At 47.4% G+C, this 21,067-nt stretch overlaps 1 protein-coding gene across 3 annotated transcripts in view; it reads left to right on the forward strand.

The window, feature by feature from the left end:
• Positions 1-21,067, forward strand: part of ASS1 (argininosuccinate synthase 1) — a 151,307-nt gene that overhangs the window by 36,180 nt on the left and 94,060 nt on the right. For 2 of the 3 annotated variants that reach the window (XM_077305234.1, XM_077305235.1), the window contains exons 5-7: positions 1,502-1,558; positions 4,468-4,542; positions 20,104-20,174. In XM_077305234.1, coding sequence (XP_077161349.1) covers positions 1,502-1,558; positions 4,468-4,542; positions 20,104-20,174 — 203 coding nt within the window. The remainder of the gene's footprint in view (positions 1-1,501; positions 1,559-4,467; positions 4,543-20,103; positions 20,175-21,067) is intronic. The other variant, XM_077305236.1, reaches the window with a different exon arrangement.

Raw genomic sequence — 21,067 nt, forward strand, 5'->3', positions numbered from 1 at the left:
GGATGGACACAGTCCCTTGGTAGTCTGAGATAACAAAAAGTCCAAAACTGACTAACAAGCCAACCAGAACTCCAGCAGACCAGGCATTTCTCTGGCTCCTGCCCAGGCCAGAGGTTTGATCCTTTCTAGGTACCTCACCCTCTCCTTTGCTTGCTTCAGATGGTTTCGTGAAAGGCCGGCTCGTTGGGGCTCTGGCAGTAGCGATGTTGTTGGGTTTTGTAAGTGTTTCCTGTTGCAGCCATATGGTTGGAATTGCAACATGCAGGTCATTGTCTGATTGCGTGTCCATCCTCTACAAACTTGAAACACTCTGTGTTTAATCTGGGAAGCACAAAACAAGTTGTGAAAATGTGTGTGAGTTTCCCAAAGAAGGCTGCTGGGAAAACAGTCTGCTGGCTTCGATGGGTGCTGTCAGGGTTGGGACGGATATTTCTTGTTTTTTTGTACCCCACTTTTCTCTACCAGAAGGAGTCTCAAAGCAGCAGACAATTGTCTCCCCTCTCTCTACCCACAACAGGCTCCCTGTGAGGTAGATGAGGCTGAGAGAGCTATGAGAGAACAGTCACTCGTCCAAGGTCACCCAGCTGGCTGCGTGTGGAATCAAACTCGGTTCTTCAGCCACTACACCAAACCAGCTATATGACCTTAGATAAGCTTTGTTCCCTCCCAGTTTCAGTCCCTAGGCCACCCCCCACCCCCAACAACAACAAAAATGATCTTTCTCTGCCTGAGGCCTGTAAAGTCACTGCTAGTCAGAATGGGCAGTATTTAGCCAGATGGGCCAAGGGCCTAAATTTGCACCATGCAGCTTCATTTGTTTATACAGAAACTCCCAGGTAGGCCTGCATATGAGCTGTACCTGCCCTGGCTCAGGGGCAGGGCATTTGGACTGCTCCACATTCCAGCCGTGGCTCTTGAAATTAAGGGATGCTGGGAAAGGCTCTTTTTGCCTGAGATCCTGTGGAGTCACTGCAGCCCAGACATGAAGCTTTCTTCTACTGCAGCAGATCCTTGAGGTTCACCAAGGTCACTACTGTCTACTCAGGTTGGCAGCAGACTTTCAGATTGCCTGCCACTTGAGCCTTTTAGCTGGAGATGCCAGGGATTAAACCTGGGATCTTCTTCATGCCAAGCAGAGGCGGTACCACTTGGCCACAGTAGAGAGTCCTGGGCAGAGTGGGCTTAGGGTCTGACTCTTGATCAAAGACATCTTTGTGTGTTCAGGGGTTGCCAACTGTGGCTCTCCAGATGTCCATGGACTACAAGGCCTACAAGCCCCTGCCTGGCAGAGGGGTGGCCACAGTCTGGCCACCCCTGCATAGAGCATTGTGGGGGAGGCTGGCCTGAACCTGATTCACCAGCACAGCACAGAACCAGCTGCCAACCCAAGATACGTGGCAGGTGCAAAGCCACTAGCATCCAGAGGGTCAAAATGTGGGAACTCGGGACATGGAGCATTTGGTTGGGCTTTACCCTCCAAGTTCTTTTTCTCTCCTTTCAGGGTAACGACCAGGTTCGATTCGAGCTCACCTATTATGCCCTTTGCCCGCAGATCAAGGTAAGGAGCGACATGGGCGGCATTCACATGACCCTTTATGCATCCCCTCATTTCTGCCAAGTGCCACTGTCTGTTCCCAAGTATTCAAAAGACCCAATTGCTAAATTGAGACAGTTAAATCGGCACCCGTTTGCACGGGCGAAGTAAAGAGCCTGTTTTGTTTCTCTGTGATGCCTGGATAGATCATGTCCGTTCAGAACATAAGAATAGCCCTGCTGGATCAGACCAGGGAGGGTCCCTCTAGTCCAGGATCCTCTCTCACCCAGGGGCCCATCCGTTCCTCTGGAGGTCACAGAGGTGGAGGCCTTCCCCTGAGCTTGTCTCCTGGCTCTGGGATTCAGAGGCCGGCTGCCCCCGGATTGGGAGTGGGGGGGGGGGGTTCCCCTCAGTCACCAGGGTTAATAGCCCTTGGCAGACGGTTCCTTCAGAAATCTCCTCAGTCCCCTTTCCTGTGGCCATCACTGTGTCTGCTGGCAGTGAAGCCCCCATTTACATCTCTCTCTGTGTAAAGGAGTATTTTCCACGAGGCGGCTGTCCCATGTGGATAGGACCGTGTCTTTGACGCTGCTCTGTGCGTGTCCAGAGTGGACTGCAGAAAGCCTAGAGGAGTCTTCTGGGGAGTTTCTCATTGGCTTCCCACGTGGTCTGTTTGTTCTTGCATTGGCCCTGGTGCCTCTATCGATTCCGGCATTGACATCTGTCAATAGAGCCAAGGCCTAGAGCAAGCCCTCCCCCGAGGAGTGCCTGTGGAGGGAAAGTCAAGCCGTCTCCATGTCTCTTATCATCCATTGCTTGAGGCAGGTTATGCAGCTGGAAGGAGGCACTTGGATTACCTTTCTTTGGGGGAGATTAAAGGGATGAGGGATGGAGGCTTAAGGCTTGGCGCTTCTGGCTGCTGTGAAAGATTTGCAGCTCTCCTGGCAAAGGCTGACTCCAGCTTTTTGTCTGGAGGAAAGCTCCAAGGTTGGGCAGGGGGGGGGTAACCTCCTGCTTAGCTGTGGGTCAAGCATCTTGGAGCTTCCCCCAGAGCCTGGTTGCTTCACAGAGTTGTTGTTGTGATGGTATAAACAGAGATTGGTCCCATGAGATCAGGGCCATAGCCAGCCTGGGGCCTGTGGGAGAACAGCTGGACTTGCCATCTCTGGCTTGAGATGGTCCCTGGATATCTTTGGGCCATGCCAAGATCTGGGGGCCATACCTTTGCTTCTCTGGACTGTATGGAACACCATAGACTCCGCCCTCGAAAGCTGCCATTTTCTCCAGAAGTGACCTCTATCATCTGGAGATCAGTTATAATTCCAGAAGATTTCCAGTCCCCACTTGGAGGTTGGCAACCCATTATACAGCTTGCAAAGGCCATATGTCCCCATCTGTCTGCCCTGGGTGTAGTCTGCATGGGGCTTTTTATCCACCCCAGGTTGAATGAATCCCTTCCGTCTACACTGAATCCGATTTCCTTTTTGATTTGGGGTGCTTTAAAGTTTCCCTCTGCAACATGCATGTTTGATCCAGAGTGACTCTACCTTTACCCTGAGATATCCAGAAGTGGATATAACCCTCGATATTTGAAAAACCGGCATCAGTAAGTGTGCAGATTCCTGCTTTTTACAAATTAATTCCCTTCTCCGTGCCTCGTAGCAAAGCAGTCTTCCCTCCCTGATTGGCCATGGCATCAGTTCAAAGACTTCCTGGTTCCCGGTTGCAAGGTTTCTCTTAAAGTGACTGGGCTCCAGAAGCCTAATTTCTCTCAGCAGAGATTTGCATCTTGGATTTATTCCTGCCTCCTCTGCTGTCTCCAACCCCCCCCACCCCGCCCGTTCAATAAAAGAAAGAAAGATGCTCCTGCTGTACTTTGCTCCCCTCCCCACTCTGAGCTTCCCCAATCAAGTGCAGAACACTTTCTGTTTCAATGGGGGGGGGGAATAGAGGAAGACCTGAGTTCAAATTGATCTGAATTCAGCAGAAATTGATCTGAATTCAACAGAAAAAAAACCAACGGAAGTGCAGAACCAGCTCTGGTCTTGTCAACAGATGCGGTAGGGGAGTTCCATGTTAAAAAATGGATTCTCTGGCTTGGATCAGGATCGTGGTGCTCAGGTGAAGAGGTGGAGAGCTTGAGCCCCCCCCCCCCCCATGCACACAGCAGTGAAGTCCAGCAGAACCATCTGTTGCCCTTCTGGGAAAGCTTCTGTGTACTGATGAACCTTCCCAGAAGTGTCCCTTGTGCAGCCGAGCGTGGCTCCCAGGGGTCCTTGAGGCCAGGAAAGTTCTGCAAGGGGAAGGGGAAGACTTCCACCTCCTGGTGTGCCCTGGCCCCTGTTTGAACGGTTGCTGTAGACTCCCTGGATGCAAAGCAGCTATTTTCTCCAGGGGAACATATCTCTTGCATCGAGAGATCAGCTGTCCTTCCAGGAGATCCCCAGGCCCCACCCGGAAGTTAGCAACTCTAACGTCAGTGCACATCGGAGGGGGTAATGCTGTTTAGGATCGCACTATAAACGTATATAAAACATCAGCAGGCTTGCTGCACAGTCCTGCTCTCCAGCAGAGGTGGCTATAGCTCTCCACAGACACCATGAGCCCCTGCTACTCATGAGAGTTGCAGTCTGGAAAGCCACAATTTGGCCACCTCTGCTCTAGACCTCTCCTAAACCCATGGGGTTCATATTAGAGTTGGGAAGCTCTTTCTCCTTCTTCCCCGTGCCACCAGTCCACAGCGACTGGTTCCAGGGCAGCACAACTGCTTTGCATGCAGAAATTTCCAGGTTCAGTCTCTGGCTCTCCTGTTAGGGCCTTTCTCTGCAGGAGATCCTGGGGAGTTACCGCTGGAGAAAAAGGCAGCCTTGAGGCAACCAGGCCAAAGGTTCCACATGGTGACCCTTACCAACGCTTTCCCTCCCTCTCTGCAGGTCATTGCTCCTTGGCGATTGCCAGAATTCTACAGCTGCTTCTGTGGGCGGAGTGACCTGATGCGATATGCTAAGGTACCTGCACCCCGCTCTCCTCCCTAGCCCCATGGCTGCCGTGTTGGGGGCCTCCCTGGCAGGGCCTCCTGCAGTCCCCCAATTCCCCCTCTTCCATGGATCCCTCACAGTGAAAGATCCATTTATTTGCTTCCGAGAATGGTTTCAAGATCCAGATCTGCAGAAGCCTAGTATCCGTGGTCTGACCTGGGGCTGGATCCCGTGAACCCTACGGGGATGCTTGTGGAGGCAAATATTTCTCACCCCCCTCAGCAGCCTCCTGGTTGATGTGAGTCACCAGCAACTCGACCACATTTCTCACCACCACACTAGATGGCTGACTTGCCCTGCATGGCCCAGGCTTGCCTGATCTGGTCAGTTCTTGGAAGCTAAGCAGGGTCGGAGTTGTGCAGTTTTTGGATGGGGGATCATCCTGGAAGTCCAGGGTTGCTCCACAGAGGCAGGCCAAGGAGAACCAGCGCTGGGTGTCTCTTGCCTTGAAAACCCTATTGGGTTTGCCAGACGTCAGCCATGGCTTGACAAGGCAGGGAGGTAGAACCCTTCTCCCTAGAGGGCTGGTTTTCTATGTGCAGGGAGTTCTTGCATGCAAAGGAATGCTCAAAGTATGGGATACACCACTTGAGTTCTCCGGCAATCTGTCTTGGTAACTGGGGGGCGTGCCTAGCTCATCTCGTTCCGTCTCCTAGCATGTGTGAACCTGAACCAGAACCAGCCAGAGGGCTGCCAGAGGGCGGGCACAGTCTTTGCCCTGGGTGGGGGACACAGGGAAGACATTCTGGAGGAGTTGCGGCAAAGTGCTGTGGTCTCTCGTGGGCCTGCCTGACAAGAGAGCCAGCAAGGGCTTTCCAAAGTCCCCCGTTTCCCCTCTCCTCTCTGCTGATGCAAACGGGTAACCCCCCCCCCCCCGCTTACTTTGCAACGACCCTTTAATTTTCTAACCTTATAGGGCACTTTGGATGTCGCTCTACACAATCTCTCCTGGTGCAATTACAGCCACCCCTGCAGGAGGGCTCCTTCTCTGCCGTCTTTGGGGATGGGAGGACCCCCCCTTCCTTCTTTATAAAAAAAATGCCCCATAATTATCTGGATGTTAATTGAAACCCACTTTCAAGAGAGAAACTTGTCTCACCTGAATGGCTTGTGCGATTATCCAAGTAAATGCCTATTCTCTCGTTTCCCAGGCCCTTTCACACGGACCCCTCCCCTTTTCTTTTTCTCTTAAGGGTTTTTTTTGAAGGACTAGTTGCAATAAAACATATTAGAAGTTTTGCATCAGGTTCCTTCAATGCCCACCAGGGGACCTTTCTTTTCAATGACTTTACGGAAATGCTTGACAACTGGGCTCATTCAATCAAAAGGAAAAGAGCAGCTAGGTGTATAAACCAAAAAATTGCTTGAGCCCCCCCCCCCCCCCCCGCATTTAAAAAATAAAAGCTTCCATCTAAAGCTGGCCAGATAATCTCTGCAAGCCAAGGCAGTGACTTGGAGGGAGGCAGGTATGGTGCGGTGTGCGTACTGCCGCGGATGAGTGCCGTGTCCCCGGGGCACACACAAAGCCTCCCCCCCCCCCCGCCCCGGGTTTTGCCATCTGTTATTTGTTATTAAGAGGGGAATTCACAAGAGTCTCCCATATGTTGCCAAACAAATTGTCAAATCGGCAGCTGATTAAGAGCGCTGCTTTTTTAACTATGGAAAATGGAACAACGTGTGTCTTCTATTTTCATTTTTTTTAAGGCCTCATTGGCTATGGGATGGAGTGGGGGGGGGAAGAGTGTTTCAAGCAATTAGCTGAGGAAAAGGAGGTGTTTTAGAGACTACTCAGGCCGCCGCCACGCGTGTCTGCCCTGGGACGGTATTGGTTAATGGAAAAACAAACGGGCTTTTGTGCCCTCATTCTTCCCCTGAACACTGTTTTCGGAGTCCAGGTGCAGAGGAGATCCTTTGGGGGACTAGACAGCGGGATTGCAGCCCTGCAGGTTTGTGCACTTGGGGAAAGGGCAGGTCCCTCCAAGTGATGTGCTGATTTAGGCTTGTGAATATAATTGGCATGGCTACAACTACAAGTACTGGTGGTGCACATGATGAATAGCATACGACACCCCCTCCCCTTAGGGAGCCAGATCCAGGCTGGGGAACAACTGGAGATTTGAGGATGGAGCTTGGGGAGGACGAGGACTTCAGGGGGGTCCAATGACAGGGACTCCACCTCCAAAACGGCCATTTTCTCCAGGGGAACTGATCTGTGTTGCCTGATGGTAAGCTCTAATTCGAGGGGATCCCCAGTCCCACCTGAAGGTTGACATCCCTAACTGATCCCCACTGAAATCCCTGTCCTCCCTAGGCTCCACCTCCAAATCTTCTGGAGTCTACCAGCCTGGATAGGACAGCTGTACCCCATACCCTCTGCCAGTGGCCAATGGGACCTTGGTGATGCAATTGCAGGCTGTCCCTTGGAGAGCACAGAGCTAAGATAAGGCGGGCCACTTGCCCTGTCTCCTTCTCCTCCTAGCTGGGAGTGAACCCCAGCCTGGTCCTCCCATTCCCCAGCTCCTCTTTCTTGATGCCAGGCCCCAGGGTCTCCCACACTTTCCTGTTTTCCCAAAAAATTATCATTTGGATGTTGTGACAGTTTACAAATTTACCATAATTAGCTTTTGCCTTATATCTCCATGGTTATGATCGTTGTTCATTAGCCCCCTGCCAGCTCCTGCCTTGAATAAATCTTGGTTGGTCTTAAAGGTGCTCCTGGACTCTGTTCTGTAGGGCTACTTCAGACCCACATGGCCACCCCCTTGAATGGATCTTGTGAGGCACTCTCACTGGACCTGTGGACTTCAGATTTGAGACGTGGTATTGCCAGGGTCAGCTACCTTTCAAACTCTGCCCTGATGGATCTGTGGCTTCTTCTGCCAAAGTGGTGCTGTTGGCGTTGCACTTTGCCCCCCTTTGAAGGCCAAGGCATGTCCACTGACTGCATCTCCAGCACCCAGGTGCCTCCAGCCATAGTGGCTCCAGAGGGATAGTGTGGCAATAATTATGAGTGTTGGTTGAGGCCTGGGGGGACCTATTAGTTGGTTGCCAATCTCCAGGTGCGGTGTGGGTTCTCCTGCAATAACAACTGATCAGATGGCAGAGATTAGTTCCCCTGGAGGAAATGGCTACTTTGGAAAGGAGTCTATAGTTCCTTCCAAATCCCATCCTTCACAGGCTTCACCCTCCAAAATCTCCAGGTATTTCCCTGCCGGAGAGCCAGCTTGGTATAGTTGTAAAGTGACCAGAAATCTGGGGCCACAAGGCGGGAGGCCCTCCCCCGCCTCCCCCCTCTCCCTCCCCCTCCCCTCCTTTCCTCTGCAGCCAACAGAAACAGCATCCTGCCCTCCTCCAAGTGACAACCTTTCAAATATTTAAAGAGGGCTATCATGTCCCTCTCAGTCTCCTTTTCTCCAGGCTGAACATTCCCAAGTCCCTCAACCTATCTTCATAGGACTTGGTCCCTTGGCCCCAGATCATCTTCGTCGCTCTCCTCTGTACCCTTTCAATTTTATCTACGTCCTTCTTGAAGTGAGGCCTCCAGAAATGCACACAGTACTCCAGGTGTGGTCTGACCAGTGCCGTATACAATGGGACTATGACATCTTGTGATTTTGATGTGATGCCTCTGTTGATACAGCCCAAAATGGCATTTGCCTTTTTTACCACTGCATCACACTGCCAGCTCATGTTTAGTTTACAATCCACAAGTACCCCAAGGTCCCGTTCACACACAGTGTTACCTAGAAGCGTATCCCCCATCCAGTAGGTATGCTTTTCATTTTTCTGACCCAGATGCAGAACTTAACACTTATCTTTATTAAATTGCATCTTGTTCTCATTTGCCCATTTTTCCATTGTGTTCAGATCTCGTTGAACTCTGTCTCTATCTTCTGGAGTATTTGCCAGTCCTCCCAATTTGGTGTCATCTGCAAACCTGATGAGTAGTCCCTCCACTCCTTCTAGATCATTAATAAATATGTTAAAAAGTACCGGGCTGAGCACCGAGCCCTGAGGTACCCCGCTACTCACCTCCCTCCAGTCTGATGAAACACCATTGACAACTCTTTGAGTGAGGTTCTCTAACCAATTCCCTATCCACTTAACTATCTGAAAATCCAGATTGCAGTCCTTCAATTTATCCATCACAACATCATGGGGAACCTTATAAAAAGCTTTACTAAAATCTAAGTAAACGACAGCAACCAAATTTCCACGATTCAGCAAACCTGTTACTTGGTCAAATAAGGAAACCAGGTTGGTCTGGCAGGACCTGTTGGAGACAAATCCATGCTGACTTCCTTGGATCACCAAATTGTCCTCCTGATGTTTGCGGATCGCTCCCTTTAATATCTGCTCCATTTTCTTCCCCACAACAGAGGTCAGACTCACTGGTCTGTAGTTTCCCGGGTCATCCTTTTTTGAAGATCGTAATAACGTTTGCTCTCTTCCAGTCCTCCGGGACATCTCCAGTCTTAAAGAGGTCCCAAAGATGATGGACAAGGGTTGTGCAAGTTCTCCGGAAAGTTCTTTGAGCACTCTCGGGTGCATTTCATCCAGCCCAGGGGATTTGAACTCATCTAGTGCAGCTAAATGCCTCTCGACAACCTTTCTTGTCTTTTGGCTACTGCCATCTCTAGATTTGCCTACACCCTTTGATCTGTGGGAAAAAACAGATGTAAAATAGGAGCTGAGCCTTTCTGCTTTCTCTGCATCCTCCATTAGAATTTGTCCATCTGCACCCAACAGTGGGCCTATTGCCTCCTTTTACTTTACGTTTGCTCCTCACATACCTGAAAAAGCTTTTCTTGTTACAATGGGCTTCCCTGGCCAATCTTAGCTCACTCTCAGCTTTGGCCTTTCTGATGTTTGATCTACAGGTCCTAGTAACCTGTAGGTACTCTTCTTTAGAGCTCTGTCCTTCCCTCCATTTCCCGAACATTTCCCTTTTCTTTCTTAGTTCCTCTTGAAGTTCTCTGATCATCCAAATAGGCATCTTAGAGCTCCTGCAGTGTTTTCGTCTTTCTGGGATAGTCATGGATTGAGCATGCAATAGCTCTTGAGTAGCGCCCACCCTTCACATGCTCCCTTCCCTTCCAGCATTCTTCTTCTTCTTCTTCTTCTTCTTCTTCTTCTTCTTCTTCTTCTTCTTCTTCTTCTTCTTCTTCTTCTTCTCCTTCGCCTTCGCCTTCTCCTTCTTCATGCTGCCCCCTACCAGCTCTCTCCATTACTGTTCAGCTAGGTGGGAATTTTCTTGGGGAATTCATAGGAGGGTCAGCATTGCTGGTGACACCATGACATCACCTCTGATGCAATCAAAAGCTCTAGAATTCCCTCCAAACTCCATAGTCTAACCAAAGAGTGTTGAACAAATATTAGTGTCCCTTCCTATACAATGACATCACTTCCAGGTCATGCTGGAAGTGACTTGATCGAGTTGCTGGCAGCTCCATAACCCAGATGTTTCACCTTGGGCTAGCAAAAGATGCTCATGGGGAGTACTGTGTTTGGGATGCTTTTTCCAGGTGCATGGGGGTTGGTTTCAAGTGATACCATGACATGCAGCATCATCCTCCGGTCCCACTATCTGATAAAGGGAGTTTGCCATCCATGGAGAGTAGTGGGATCTACATTGAAATAATAAATAAAATATTAGAATTAATAAATACAAAACTCACACCCTGAAACTGTTGCTGAGCTCTGATGTGCTGCTGGACTCATATGTAGCAGTTCTATTGCAGACCGACAGGTCTGAAAGCCACTGTCAGAGGTGTGATATGCAGAGGGGAAAGTAGCATTGGTTATGAGACAGGAAACCATGGTCTTGGTTTAGTCCCGGAGGATACATTACCTTGAGCCTCATTATCAGTTGCAATTTCAGTCTGTCTTTCAAATCTCCCAATGTGAGTTTGATTGACAAGGCCTGAAGTGGACTAGGGCAGGCCCATACATGGTGCCTTGTGACTTGAATTTGGGGTGGAAGGCTCCCCCCTGCTTTAAGCCCTGAGCTTCCTGGATCAAGGCCCACAATCCTTGAGAGGTCCACTCTTGCAACAACACCCCGTGAATGAGGCATGCTTGAAATCAGGTACATTATGTAGAAATGCATTTGTATGTCAAGCCAGAGGCCCAGAAGAGTGTAATGGGCTGCATGTGTGTGCGTGTGTGCCCACACAGCCTCCGGAGTGGGCCAAGGGAGGGAAGGGGGCTGCCAGGAAGGGAGAATTAGCCTCCCTTATTCGCCTTGGCTTCGTGTGGCAGCCATTCATTGTCAACAAAGAGGGGCTTTAATTGACTAATGAGCTCTTGAAAGCTAATGGACCAGCGAAGAGCAGCCGGTCGGCCGGCTGAAGGGTGACTGTGGCCCCTCCTTTTCACTCCGTGGACCTCCCCATCCATCCACCGCTGCCTCGGCTGGTCATCCTGGTGGTGGCGGAGGTGCAGAAAAAGTGCACAGGACACCAGCGGGGGGCGGGGGGGGGACTTTTTGGGACATGATTTCTTTCCTGCTCTGCCCCGTTCCATAGTAGAAATCTACACTTTTCCTTTCCCCAAGTTCTAATTTTAACATTCAGAAAATAAGATGAAGAACAGATGTCAGGAAAGAAGGAACTCCTCTGAATGGCGGCTTATTATCAAGGAGAGGAGAATTGTGTTCCGTGACCTCCTCGGAGGACCACCAGGGTGGGGTAAAAAGATATGAAAGAGTCAGGTTGTTGGCACAGTGCAACAAAGATACAAAGATACGACGCTACAGTGTTTAAGGAAAAACTGCCTATGGGAAGATCCAGGGCAAAAATCATAATGGGCAAAGAGGTCATCATGGAAAACTTTACATTTTTCCGATCAAAATCCAGTGACAAACCACGTTTCATTCAAGGTATAAGCATTGGGATGCACTTTGTCCTGCTGCTACAGGCCAACACAGCCACCCACCTGACGCTGCTGTATTTTCAGTCTGTCTTTTTCAGACAGACTTGCCCCCCCCCTGGGTACAAGAATGACAAACGGGCTACAACGCAAAGCCTCTTGCAGACTCACAATGGAGCTGCAGTGCCAGGAAGTGCACCACTGAAAATTGTGATAAGACACAAAAGTTTTTTGTTCTGTAGATCAGCAGGGTGTTTTTTTTAAGCATGCGAAGCTTTAAGCGGCCTTGCTTCAGTCAGGTGTGCAACGCAGCCGTCAGACTGGCATTGGGAATACTGCTTCTTTGCATTACAAATGCCTCACCTCCTCCACTGTCTTTTCCACATGAACAGGAATTGTACATCCACCTCAAATAGCATGTTGTGAGGCTCAGCAGTGATTTTAAACCTCAGGCTGGAAACAGGAGATTGGCCCTCCCTTTTCAGATGCAAAGCCCACCATCAAGTGCGGAACTTTGCGTAGGGTTTTTTAACCCTATATGGCTATCTTTCTTCCTTCTTCCCACTCCCCTCCCCACCAGCTTGGCCTAAAGCCTAACACCTAACCATGTTTGGGCAATAAAGGACTGAAACAGAAGACTTGGTTTTTATACCCTGCTTTTCACCACCCGAAGGAGTCTCAAAGCGGCTTACAGTTGTCTTCCCTTCCTCTCCCCACACAAGGCACCCTGTGAGGAAGCTCTGAGAGAACTGTGATTGGCCCAAGGTCAGCAAGTAGGCTGCATGTAGAGGAGGAATGGGGAATCACATCTGGCTTTGCAGATTCGAAGTTACCACTCTTAACCAAAACACCATGCTGAATTTCCAGTGTAAGCCTGGAACAGGTGATGGGCATGCTTATGCAACCTCAGACCAGTTTGATGCTGTGGTTAAAATTCTGTGGTTGACTCTGCCTCCCATGGCAGCCTTTTTGTGCCCACTGCTCTGTGCCTTAATTCCAGGAGTGCCTACCAACTCAAAAGGCTTAGGGACTCCTGCTCTCTGAGTAAAATTTCTGACCAAACCCTCTGAAGTGCAATGGCAGTAGCTCTTTGGGAATTTCCTCACCCATTAAATATAGTGAAATGCTTACTAGGGTTGGGCTCTTCAGTGCCCAAAGCAGGCAGTCTCTCTAAAGCCCCCCCCCCAAAAAAACATAAGGAATGATATTAATTTTTAAATGTCTCAAAGGACTCGTGATCCCATAAGTGGTGGCATTCAAAAAGCACTATCAATCTATGTTTCTGTGCATAGGTGCTTCAATGGAGAAGTATGCATTAAAAAATATTAGTGGGCATTACAGGACCTTTAAAATATGGAGAAAGGGGATTGGTTGCCTGCATTGATTGACAGGCGGAAGCACAACACGCATAAGGCGCGTTGCTCTCTTCCGCCATTTCTAGCAGCAGTTGTGGAGGGTGAGACATGCGAAAAGGCAGCAGACAAAGGCGAGACAGCAGAAAAGGTGAGAAGGGGCTGGGAAGCGCAATAAAATTTAGTGCTTTGCCATTCAACTGGCATAACACTTTTTAAACTGATGTGCGGAAATGCCCTTTGATTTGCTGCAAAACTGTTGAAAGGCAAGTTTGTGATGGAAACAAAACCAGACCAAACCCAAAATAACCCCAGATCTGATTCTGGTTGTCTTTGGCAGTTCCAACCACCCTCCCTATCAGCGTCCTGCTGTCTCTTGTTTGTCAGGCTGGGAACCGTGTCATTGCTACATCTCCTGCTAATTCCGTGCCCTGCCTTGAGTCACCCAGTTTTCACAGACCATTTCACCCACTGAAATGTCGCCGGCTAATTGAGTGAGTGGGTGACCCTGTAACGGAGCTGGGGTTTATAGCTGTCTATGCTCTGTATGTGTGTGTGTGTGTGTGTGTGTGTGTGTGTGTGCAAGACAGAGAAAGAGAGAGGGGGAAGAGGAGGGAGGAGTAAAGAGTCTCAGAGCTTGCAAAAGTCTGATGGAGATGGTGTGAAATTTGGTCTTTTCTTTCCTTTTTGAAGAAGACAAGAAAAGAACTGGTTCTCAACCATGTACATCATTTACATGCTCAATGCACCATGCTGATTTATTGGCATACAACTGATGTTGAGAAATGTGTACCTTTAAGAGGAAAAATTTAGTGTAAAGAAATGGCAATCAAATAAAGAATTAAGAGTTCAGTTTGTACAAGCAAAATTAAAGTGGTGGTGAGATGTTTGAAATCATCTCTTATCACAAAGTTAGTTGTTTTAGTGTCTACCAGTGTTAGCAACATCACATCACTGGCAAAATATGATCCTTAAAGTCTCAGAACTTGTTCCTATCTGAGGTATTTTTATGTCATTGACAAAAGGGAGCAAAACATGATATATTGCTTAGATCTCCCCAGAATCCACTTAGGCAGTGCTATCATACAGCAGCAGTCTGGTTTGATTGATTTTATTTATATATTTTATTTATTATTTAGATGTATTACCTGCTGCTATTGAGAAAATGTCTCGCAGCAGGGTACAACATAAAAACATAAAAACTCACACAAAAGAGAAATGTTAAACCAATTGACATTATTTTAATTATATTTGTAAATTGAGGATTAAAAAGATGGAAAAGCAGGATGGAATTTGTTCCCCTAATTAAACAACTTTGTGTTATAGTTTTAATGGGTGGTCAAACATTCTGTATGTGGAGCGGGTGCTTTCTCTCTGGGCTACCCATCTGTTGCTCTCTGATGCATCCTCCCTTCTTCTGGACCACGGGAGTGTTAAGGCCTGGGAGAGCACAGAGGCAGATCAGCTGCTTGCTGGACTCCGTGAGAGAACACCTGCTTTGGGTGCTGATGGTCTCAGGTTCATCCCCCAGCATCTCTCATGAAAAAGTATCATGAGGGCCTGAACAGATAGTCTAGAAGAGGTGATTTCCATGTGTGTGCAGCTGCAGTTCATGAGAAGGGAAGACGGATTTAACCCTGCTTTATTTTGCTCATCTAAACCAGGGTTCCTGCATTGCATTGTGATTAGGATTTTAAAGGGAAATAATTTTTTTAAAAAAAGAAAGGCTTGGACTAGGATTTAGGTCACCCAGATCGGAATCCCCACTCTGCCCTGTAAGCTGGCTGGGTGACATGGCCTAGCCTACCTCACAGGGCTGTCATAAAATGGAGGAGGAGGAGAGAATAGTAGAAACTGCTGTGGGTTCCCATTGGAGGGGAAGGTATGGATAGCTAGATACATTTTCCCTTCTTTACATGTTTCTAAAAGAACGTTTGAGTCCAGTGGCACCTTTAAGCCCAACAAAGTGCGCACAAAAGTTTATACCCAGAATTAAACTTTGCTGGTCTTAAACTTGTCCCTGGACTCAAACTTTCTGCTGCTGCTTCAGTCCACCCGAATCTCTATTCCCAAAATGAACGACTCCTCCGCCCTTTTTAAAATTGAATGCTTGAGGAGTCTGGTTTCTGTTCGCCAAACGAAGCAAGACTTGGAGAGTTAAATCTCTCATCCCTTCCCGTGTGGCCCTAATTAAATTGGGACTATGCACACATGCAATTTACTTGCTCAGTGACAAGAGAGTACCTGCTTTGCATGCAGGAGGCCCCAGGGGTGATCTCCAGCTGAAAGCATTTCACATACTGTCTTGCATAATCTAACGCGGAGCAGTAGCAGCCCTTCAAGAATGTTCCCCACCACTTTGTGCCAAAGATTCTTCTAGATCAGGGGTAATCAAACTGCAGCCCTCCGCATGTCCATGGACTACAATTCAGCTGGGACAGCTGTTGTGAGTCATAGCAAGCGATTCTGGGTTAGGATTTGATCTGGTATATAAATGCCTTATGTTCATATAACCCAGGCTTTCTCAATCAGGGTTTCATGAAACCCTGGGGTTTCTTGAAGGCATTGTTAGAATTTCCTGAGGGGGTGGGAGTTAATTAATTTTTTAGATGTTGCTTAAATTCGTTAAACATTTATTGGGTAATATGACCATATATAGTCATGTCGACCTCTCTCCCTCCCAAAACGGCCTGGAGGGGTGGGAAGGGGCCTTGGGTGTGTACATAGCTCTGCTTCCCAACCATATTCTGCAGGCTCACACCACACTTCAGGTTTCTCGAAGCCTGAAGAATGTTTCAGGGGGTTCTCAATGGTAGAAAAATTGTTACTATCCCCTGTACTCCCCTTCCCTCCTCAACACATTAAAAAATATATCAATGAGCAAATTGCAAAATCATCATCATCATCATCATTATCATCATCATCATCATCATCATCTTGTCTGGAACAAGATCATGGAGAATGATGAAACTAAGATTCTTTGGGACTTCTCAGTATAAACACCTAGAGCATAAGGCCCCTGATACCATAATTGTAGAAAAAAAAGAAAAGAAATAGGGTTTGGATCATTGATATTGCAATCCCAGAAGACAGCAGAATATAAAAGAAAGAACAAGAGAAGATCACGTAATACCAAGACTCACAAATAGAGTACATCTGGGAGAAGGTGACCATCATGCCAGTGTTCCTAGAAGCTATTGGGACAGTGCCTAGAAGTCTCAAGAATTTGGATTTAGATGTGTAGCCATGTTGGTGTAAAGCATCAGAACGAAGTTCAAGTCCAGTGGCATCTTTAAGACCAACAAAGTTTTATTCAAGATATATCCTTTTTTTTGCATGCTTATACCTAGAATATACCTAGAACCTGGAACCTAGAACGTCAGATCCATGAATCAAGGTAAGCTGGACGTGGTCAAACAAGAAATGACAAGACTGAACATTGACATTTTAGGAATCAGTGAACTAAAATGGACAGGAATGGGTGAATTTAATTCAGATGACCATCAGGTATACTACTGTGGACAAGAATCTCGCAGAAGAAATGGAGTAGCCTTCATAATCAATAAGAGAGTAGGAAAAGCAGTCTTGGGATACAATCCCCAAAATGACAGAATGATCTCAGTTCGAATCCAAGGCAAACCATTCAACATCACAGTGATCCAGGTCTATGCCCCAACCACCGCTGTTGAAGAGGATGAAGTTGATCAGTTCTATGAAGCCCTACAACACCTTCTAGAAGCAACGCCAAAAAATGATGTGCTTATCATCATGGGGGATTGGAATGCTAAAGTAGGAAGCCAAAAGATAACCGGGATAACAGGCAAGTTTGGCCTTGGAGTACAAAATGAAGCAGGGCACAGGCTGGTAGAATTTTGTCAAGAGAATACAATGGTTATAGCAAACACTCTTTTCCAACAACCCAAGAGACGACTCTACACATGGACATCACCAGTCGGTCAACACAGAAATCAGATTGACTATGTGCTCTGCAGCCAAAGATGGAAAAGTTCTATCCAGTCAATAAAAACAAGACCAGGAGCTGACTGTGGTTCAGATCATGAGCTTCTTGTTGCAAAATTTAGGCTTAAATTGAAGAAAGTAGGGAAAAGCACTAGGCCACTCAGGTATGAACGAAATCATATCCCCGACGAATACACAGTAGAGGTGACAAATAGATTTAAGGAATTAGATCTGATAGAGTGCCTGAAGAACTATGGACTGAGGTTCGCAACATTGTACAAGAGGTAGCAACTAAAACCATCCCAAAGAAAAAGAAATGCAAGAAATCAAAATGGCTGTCTGAGGAAGCTTTACAAATAGCTAAGGAGAGAAGGGAAGTGAAAGGCAAGGGAGAAAGAGAAAGATACACCCAATTGAATGCAGAATTCCAGAGAAAAGCTAGAAGAGATAAGAATGCCTTCTTAAATGAACAGTGCAAACAAATAGAAGAAAACAATAGAATGGGGAGGACCAGAGATCTTTTCAAGAAAATTGGAGATATGAAGAGAACGTTTCATGCAAAGTTGGGTATGATAAGGGACCAAAATGGTAGGGACCTCACAGAAGCAGAAGAGATTAAACAAAGGTGGCAAAATTATACAGAACAACTATACAAGAGCGAGCTTAACATCCCTGATGATCACAGTGGGGTAGTTACTGACCTGGAGCCAGACATCCTGGAATGTGAAGTCAAGTGGGCCTTAGGAAGTCTGAGCAACAATAAAGCTAGTGGTGGTGACAGCATTCCAGTTGAACTATTCAAAATCTTAAAGGACGATGCAGTAAAAGTGCTACACTCAATATGCCAGCAAATTTGGAAAACTCAACAATGACCACAGGATTGGAAAAGGTCAGTTTACATTCCAATCCCAAAGAAGGGCAATGCCAAAGAATGCTCAAACTACCGCACCATTGCACTAATTTCTCATGCTAGCAAAGTTATGCTCAAAATCCTACAAGCTAGGCTCCAGCAATATGTGGACCGAGAACTTCCAGAAGTACAGGCAGGATTTCGAAGAGACAGAGGAACTAGAGATCAAATTGCCAACATACGCTGGATCATGGAGAAAGCTAGGGAGTACCAGAAGAACGTCTACTTCTGCTTCATTGACTATGCTAAAGCCTTTGATTGTGTGGAGCACAACAAATTGTGGCAAGTTCTTAAAGAGATGGGAATACCAGAGCATCTTATTTGTCTCTTGAGAAATTTATATGCAGGTCAAGAAGCAACAGTGAGAACTGAACATGGAATCACTGACTGGTTCAAAATTGAGAAAGGAGTTCGGCAAGGCTGTATACTGTCACCTTGCCTATTTAACTTGTATGCAGAGCACATCATGAGAAATGCGGGATTAGAGGAGTCACAAATTGGGATCAAGATTGCAGGGAGAAATATCAACAACCTCAGATATGCAGATGATACCACTCTAATGGCAGAAAGTGAAGAGGAACTAAAGAGCCTGTTGATGCGGGTGAAGGAGGAGAGTGCAAAAGTTGGCTTGAAACTCAACATCAAGAAAACAAAGATCATGGCATCCGGTCCTCTCAATTCCTGGCAAATAGATGGGGAAGAAAAGGAGATAGTGATTTTATTTTCCTGGGCTCCAAGATCACTGCAGATGGGGACTGCAGCAAAGAAATTAAAAGACGCTTGCTCCTGGGGAGGAAAGCTATGGCAAATCTAGACAGCATCCTAAAAAGCAGAGACATCACCCTGCCAACAAAAGTGCGTTTAGTCAAGGCTATGGTCTTCCCAGTTGCAATGTATGGCTGCGAAAGTTGGACCATAAGGAAGGCTGAACGTCAAAGAATTGAGGCTTTTGAACTCTGGTGCTGGAGAAGACTCCTGCGAGTCCCTTGGACTGCAAGGCGAACAAACCGGTCAGTCCTAGAGGAGATCAACCCTGACTGCTCCTTAGAAGGCCAGATCTTGAAGATGAAACTCAAATACTTTGGCCACCTCATGAGAAGGAAGGACTCCCTGGAGAAGAGCCTAATGCTGGGAGCGATCGAGGGCAAAAGAAGAAGGGGACGACAGAGAATTAGGTGGCTGGATGGAGTCACTGAAGCAGTAGGTGCAAACTTAAATGGACTCCGGGGAATGGTAGAGGACAGGAAGGCCTGGAGGATCATTGTCCATGGGGTCGCGATGGGTCGGACACGACTTCGCACATAACAACAACAACCTAGAATAAGAATTAGCCTCTTGTGGCGCAGAGTGGTAAGGTAGCAGACATGCAGTCTGACGCTCTGCCTGTGAGGCTGGGAGTTCGATCCCAGCAGCCGGCTCAAGGTTGGCTCAGCCTTCCATCCTTCCAAAGTCGGTAAAATGAGTACCCAGCTTGCAGCTGGGGGGTAAACGGTAATGACTGGGGAAGGCATTGGCAAACCACCCCGTATTGAGTCTGCCATGAAAACGCTAGAGGGCGTCGCCCCAAGGGTCTGACATGACTCGGTGCTTGCACAGGGGATACCTTTACCTTACCTAGAATAAAACTTTGTTGGCCTTAAAGGTGGACTCAGACTTTGTTCTGGATATTTTGGGCATTGAGCAAACAACACCAGCTCAGATCCAGAAGACTGTGTTGCTTGAAACAGCAAGAATCCTGCAAGGTTACTTCAGCGATTCCCAAGAACTTGGCTAGTTCCCGAATTGCACAATTATCTGACTGTGACAATCAGTAATAATAGCAACACCAGTAATAATCGTTCCTGGCCAATGTATTTATATTTCCTTGGTTCAGCCATTAGGGTACTAGTCTCCAGCCGGGGTAGGCGGGGGGTTGGTTTGCCGCTTACTATTGTTGTAATTTTTGCGGGGTTTTTAGGGGACTTCGTATTTTATTTTTATCTTGTAACCCACCACAAGCTGGCTCTGCTAAGAGTGGCAGGAAATACATTCTAATAACAATAACAATAACAATAACAATAATGACAACAATAAGGAGACATTGCTCCCAGTAGAAAAACCAGAAGATTTATTTAAATGCTGGCTGTTGCTTTAGGCTCATGGCTTACTAATTGTCCAGGATAATTAGTTGATACCTCTTGAATAGGAGCTAATGACAAGAGGCATTCTCCTGGCAAGTAGGAATCTCATGTCCATCTGGGCAGAGGGAAGATGCTGATGCTGGAGCACATTTCTTGGACTGCACACAGGCTCTCATCATCTGAGAAGTGCGTCCCATCGTAACTGTTTTCTCTTCCATGGAAGATATTTTTTTCTGAGAATTGATAGCCATTTCCTGGGCAAGCCAAAAAGCAAAAGTTTTGACAGTGTGATTTTTCTTTTCCTGCCACTTTCCTACAGAAACATGGTATCCCAATCCCAGTGACACCTTCCAATCCCTGGAGCATGGACGCAAACCTCATGCACATCAGGTGAGATCTCCAGAAAGGCCTTGTCAGGTCAGACTGTCTAGTCCAGTGTTCTGTGAAAGCCAAACATCGCCAAGAAGTGGGCATGAAGACGCTGGTCACCTCCTGCTTGTCAAATGCATGTGGGCTCAGATGTAGACCATGCCTGATATATGAATGGCCCTTCAGATTACTCCTGCAAACTGGCTCTCTGCTATACAGCACGCCAGAGACTTTGTCTGTCTCTCTGTTCTTGCACGAAGCAAGGAATCCTGAGCTTATAGCCATGCTTCAAGGATCAGCAGCCAGGGCCAGTTTGAGGTTGCTTGTTGTTCCAAGTGCCATGCTTCTGCCGCCCATGTTGTTTAGCACTTGTCAGAAGGCCAGTTTTACTGTTTGGGATATTTTCTTTCATTTTCTCACCTTCCCCTCCATCCATCTCCTCTTGTCTCTGGTATGCAGTGCCTCGACCTTAGGTGCCTGGCTGTCTGGTCCTTTGAAAGCTTCCCAGCTTTCCAGGCTTTCACAGTCTGAGGGAGTTGGGGCAGTGATATAACCTATGTGTGTTCTGCCATGCCTTAGTTCTGGCAAGGTATTGTGGGGGTAACTTGCTTGCTCTCAATAAACTCAGTCTTTTGCACCAAGTCAAGGATTTGTGTTTTTCGAGCCATCTGAAGAAACCGCACAGGTACAAGCAAGGAATCTGCTCTTTTAGAACTGGGCTATTATGCACAGGTGTTGTACTGTACATTCTGTGCACTCAACATATTTCCCCATATTATGAGATCATGGGACTCCTCCCCATTTTCACACTAACGGATAGCAGAGACAAGTCCTCTAGTCAAGTGGAGCAAGGTGAAAAGTGGGGCTTCGCAGCTGCTTGTCAGTTAAAAAAAAAGTCTTGTCAGATTCAACAT

Source organism: Paroedura picta, chromosome 12, assembly GCF_049243985.1.
Source record: "Paroedura picta isolate Pp20150507F chromosome 12, Ppicta_v3.0, whole genome shotgun sequence".
In the NCBI taxonomy this organism is placed as follows: domain Eukaryota; kingdom Metazoa; phylum Chordata; class Lepidosauria; order Squamata; family Gekkonidae; genus Paroedura; species Paroedura picta.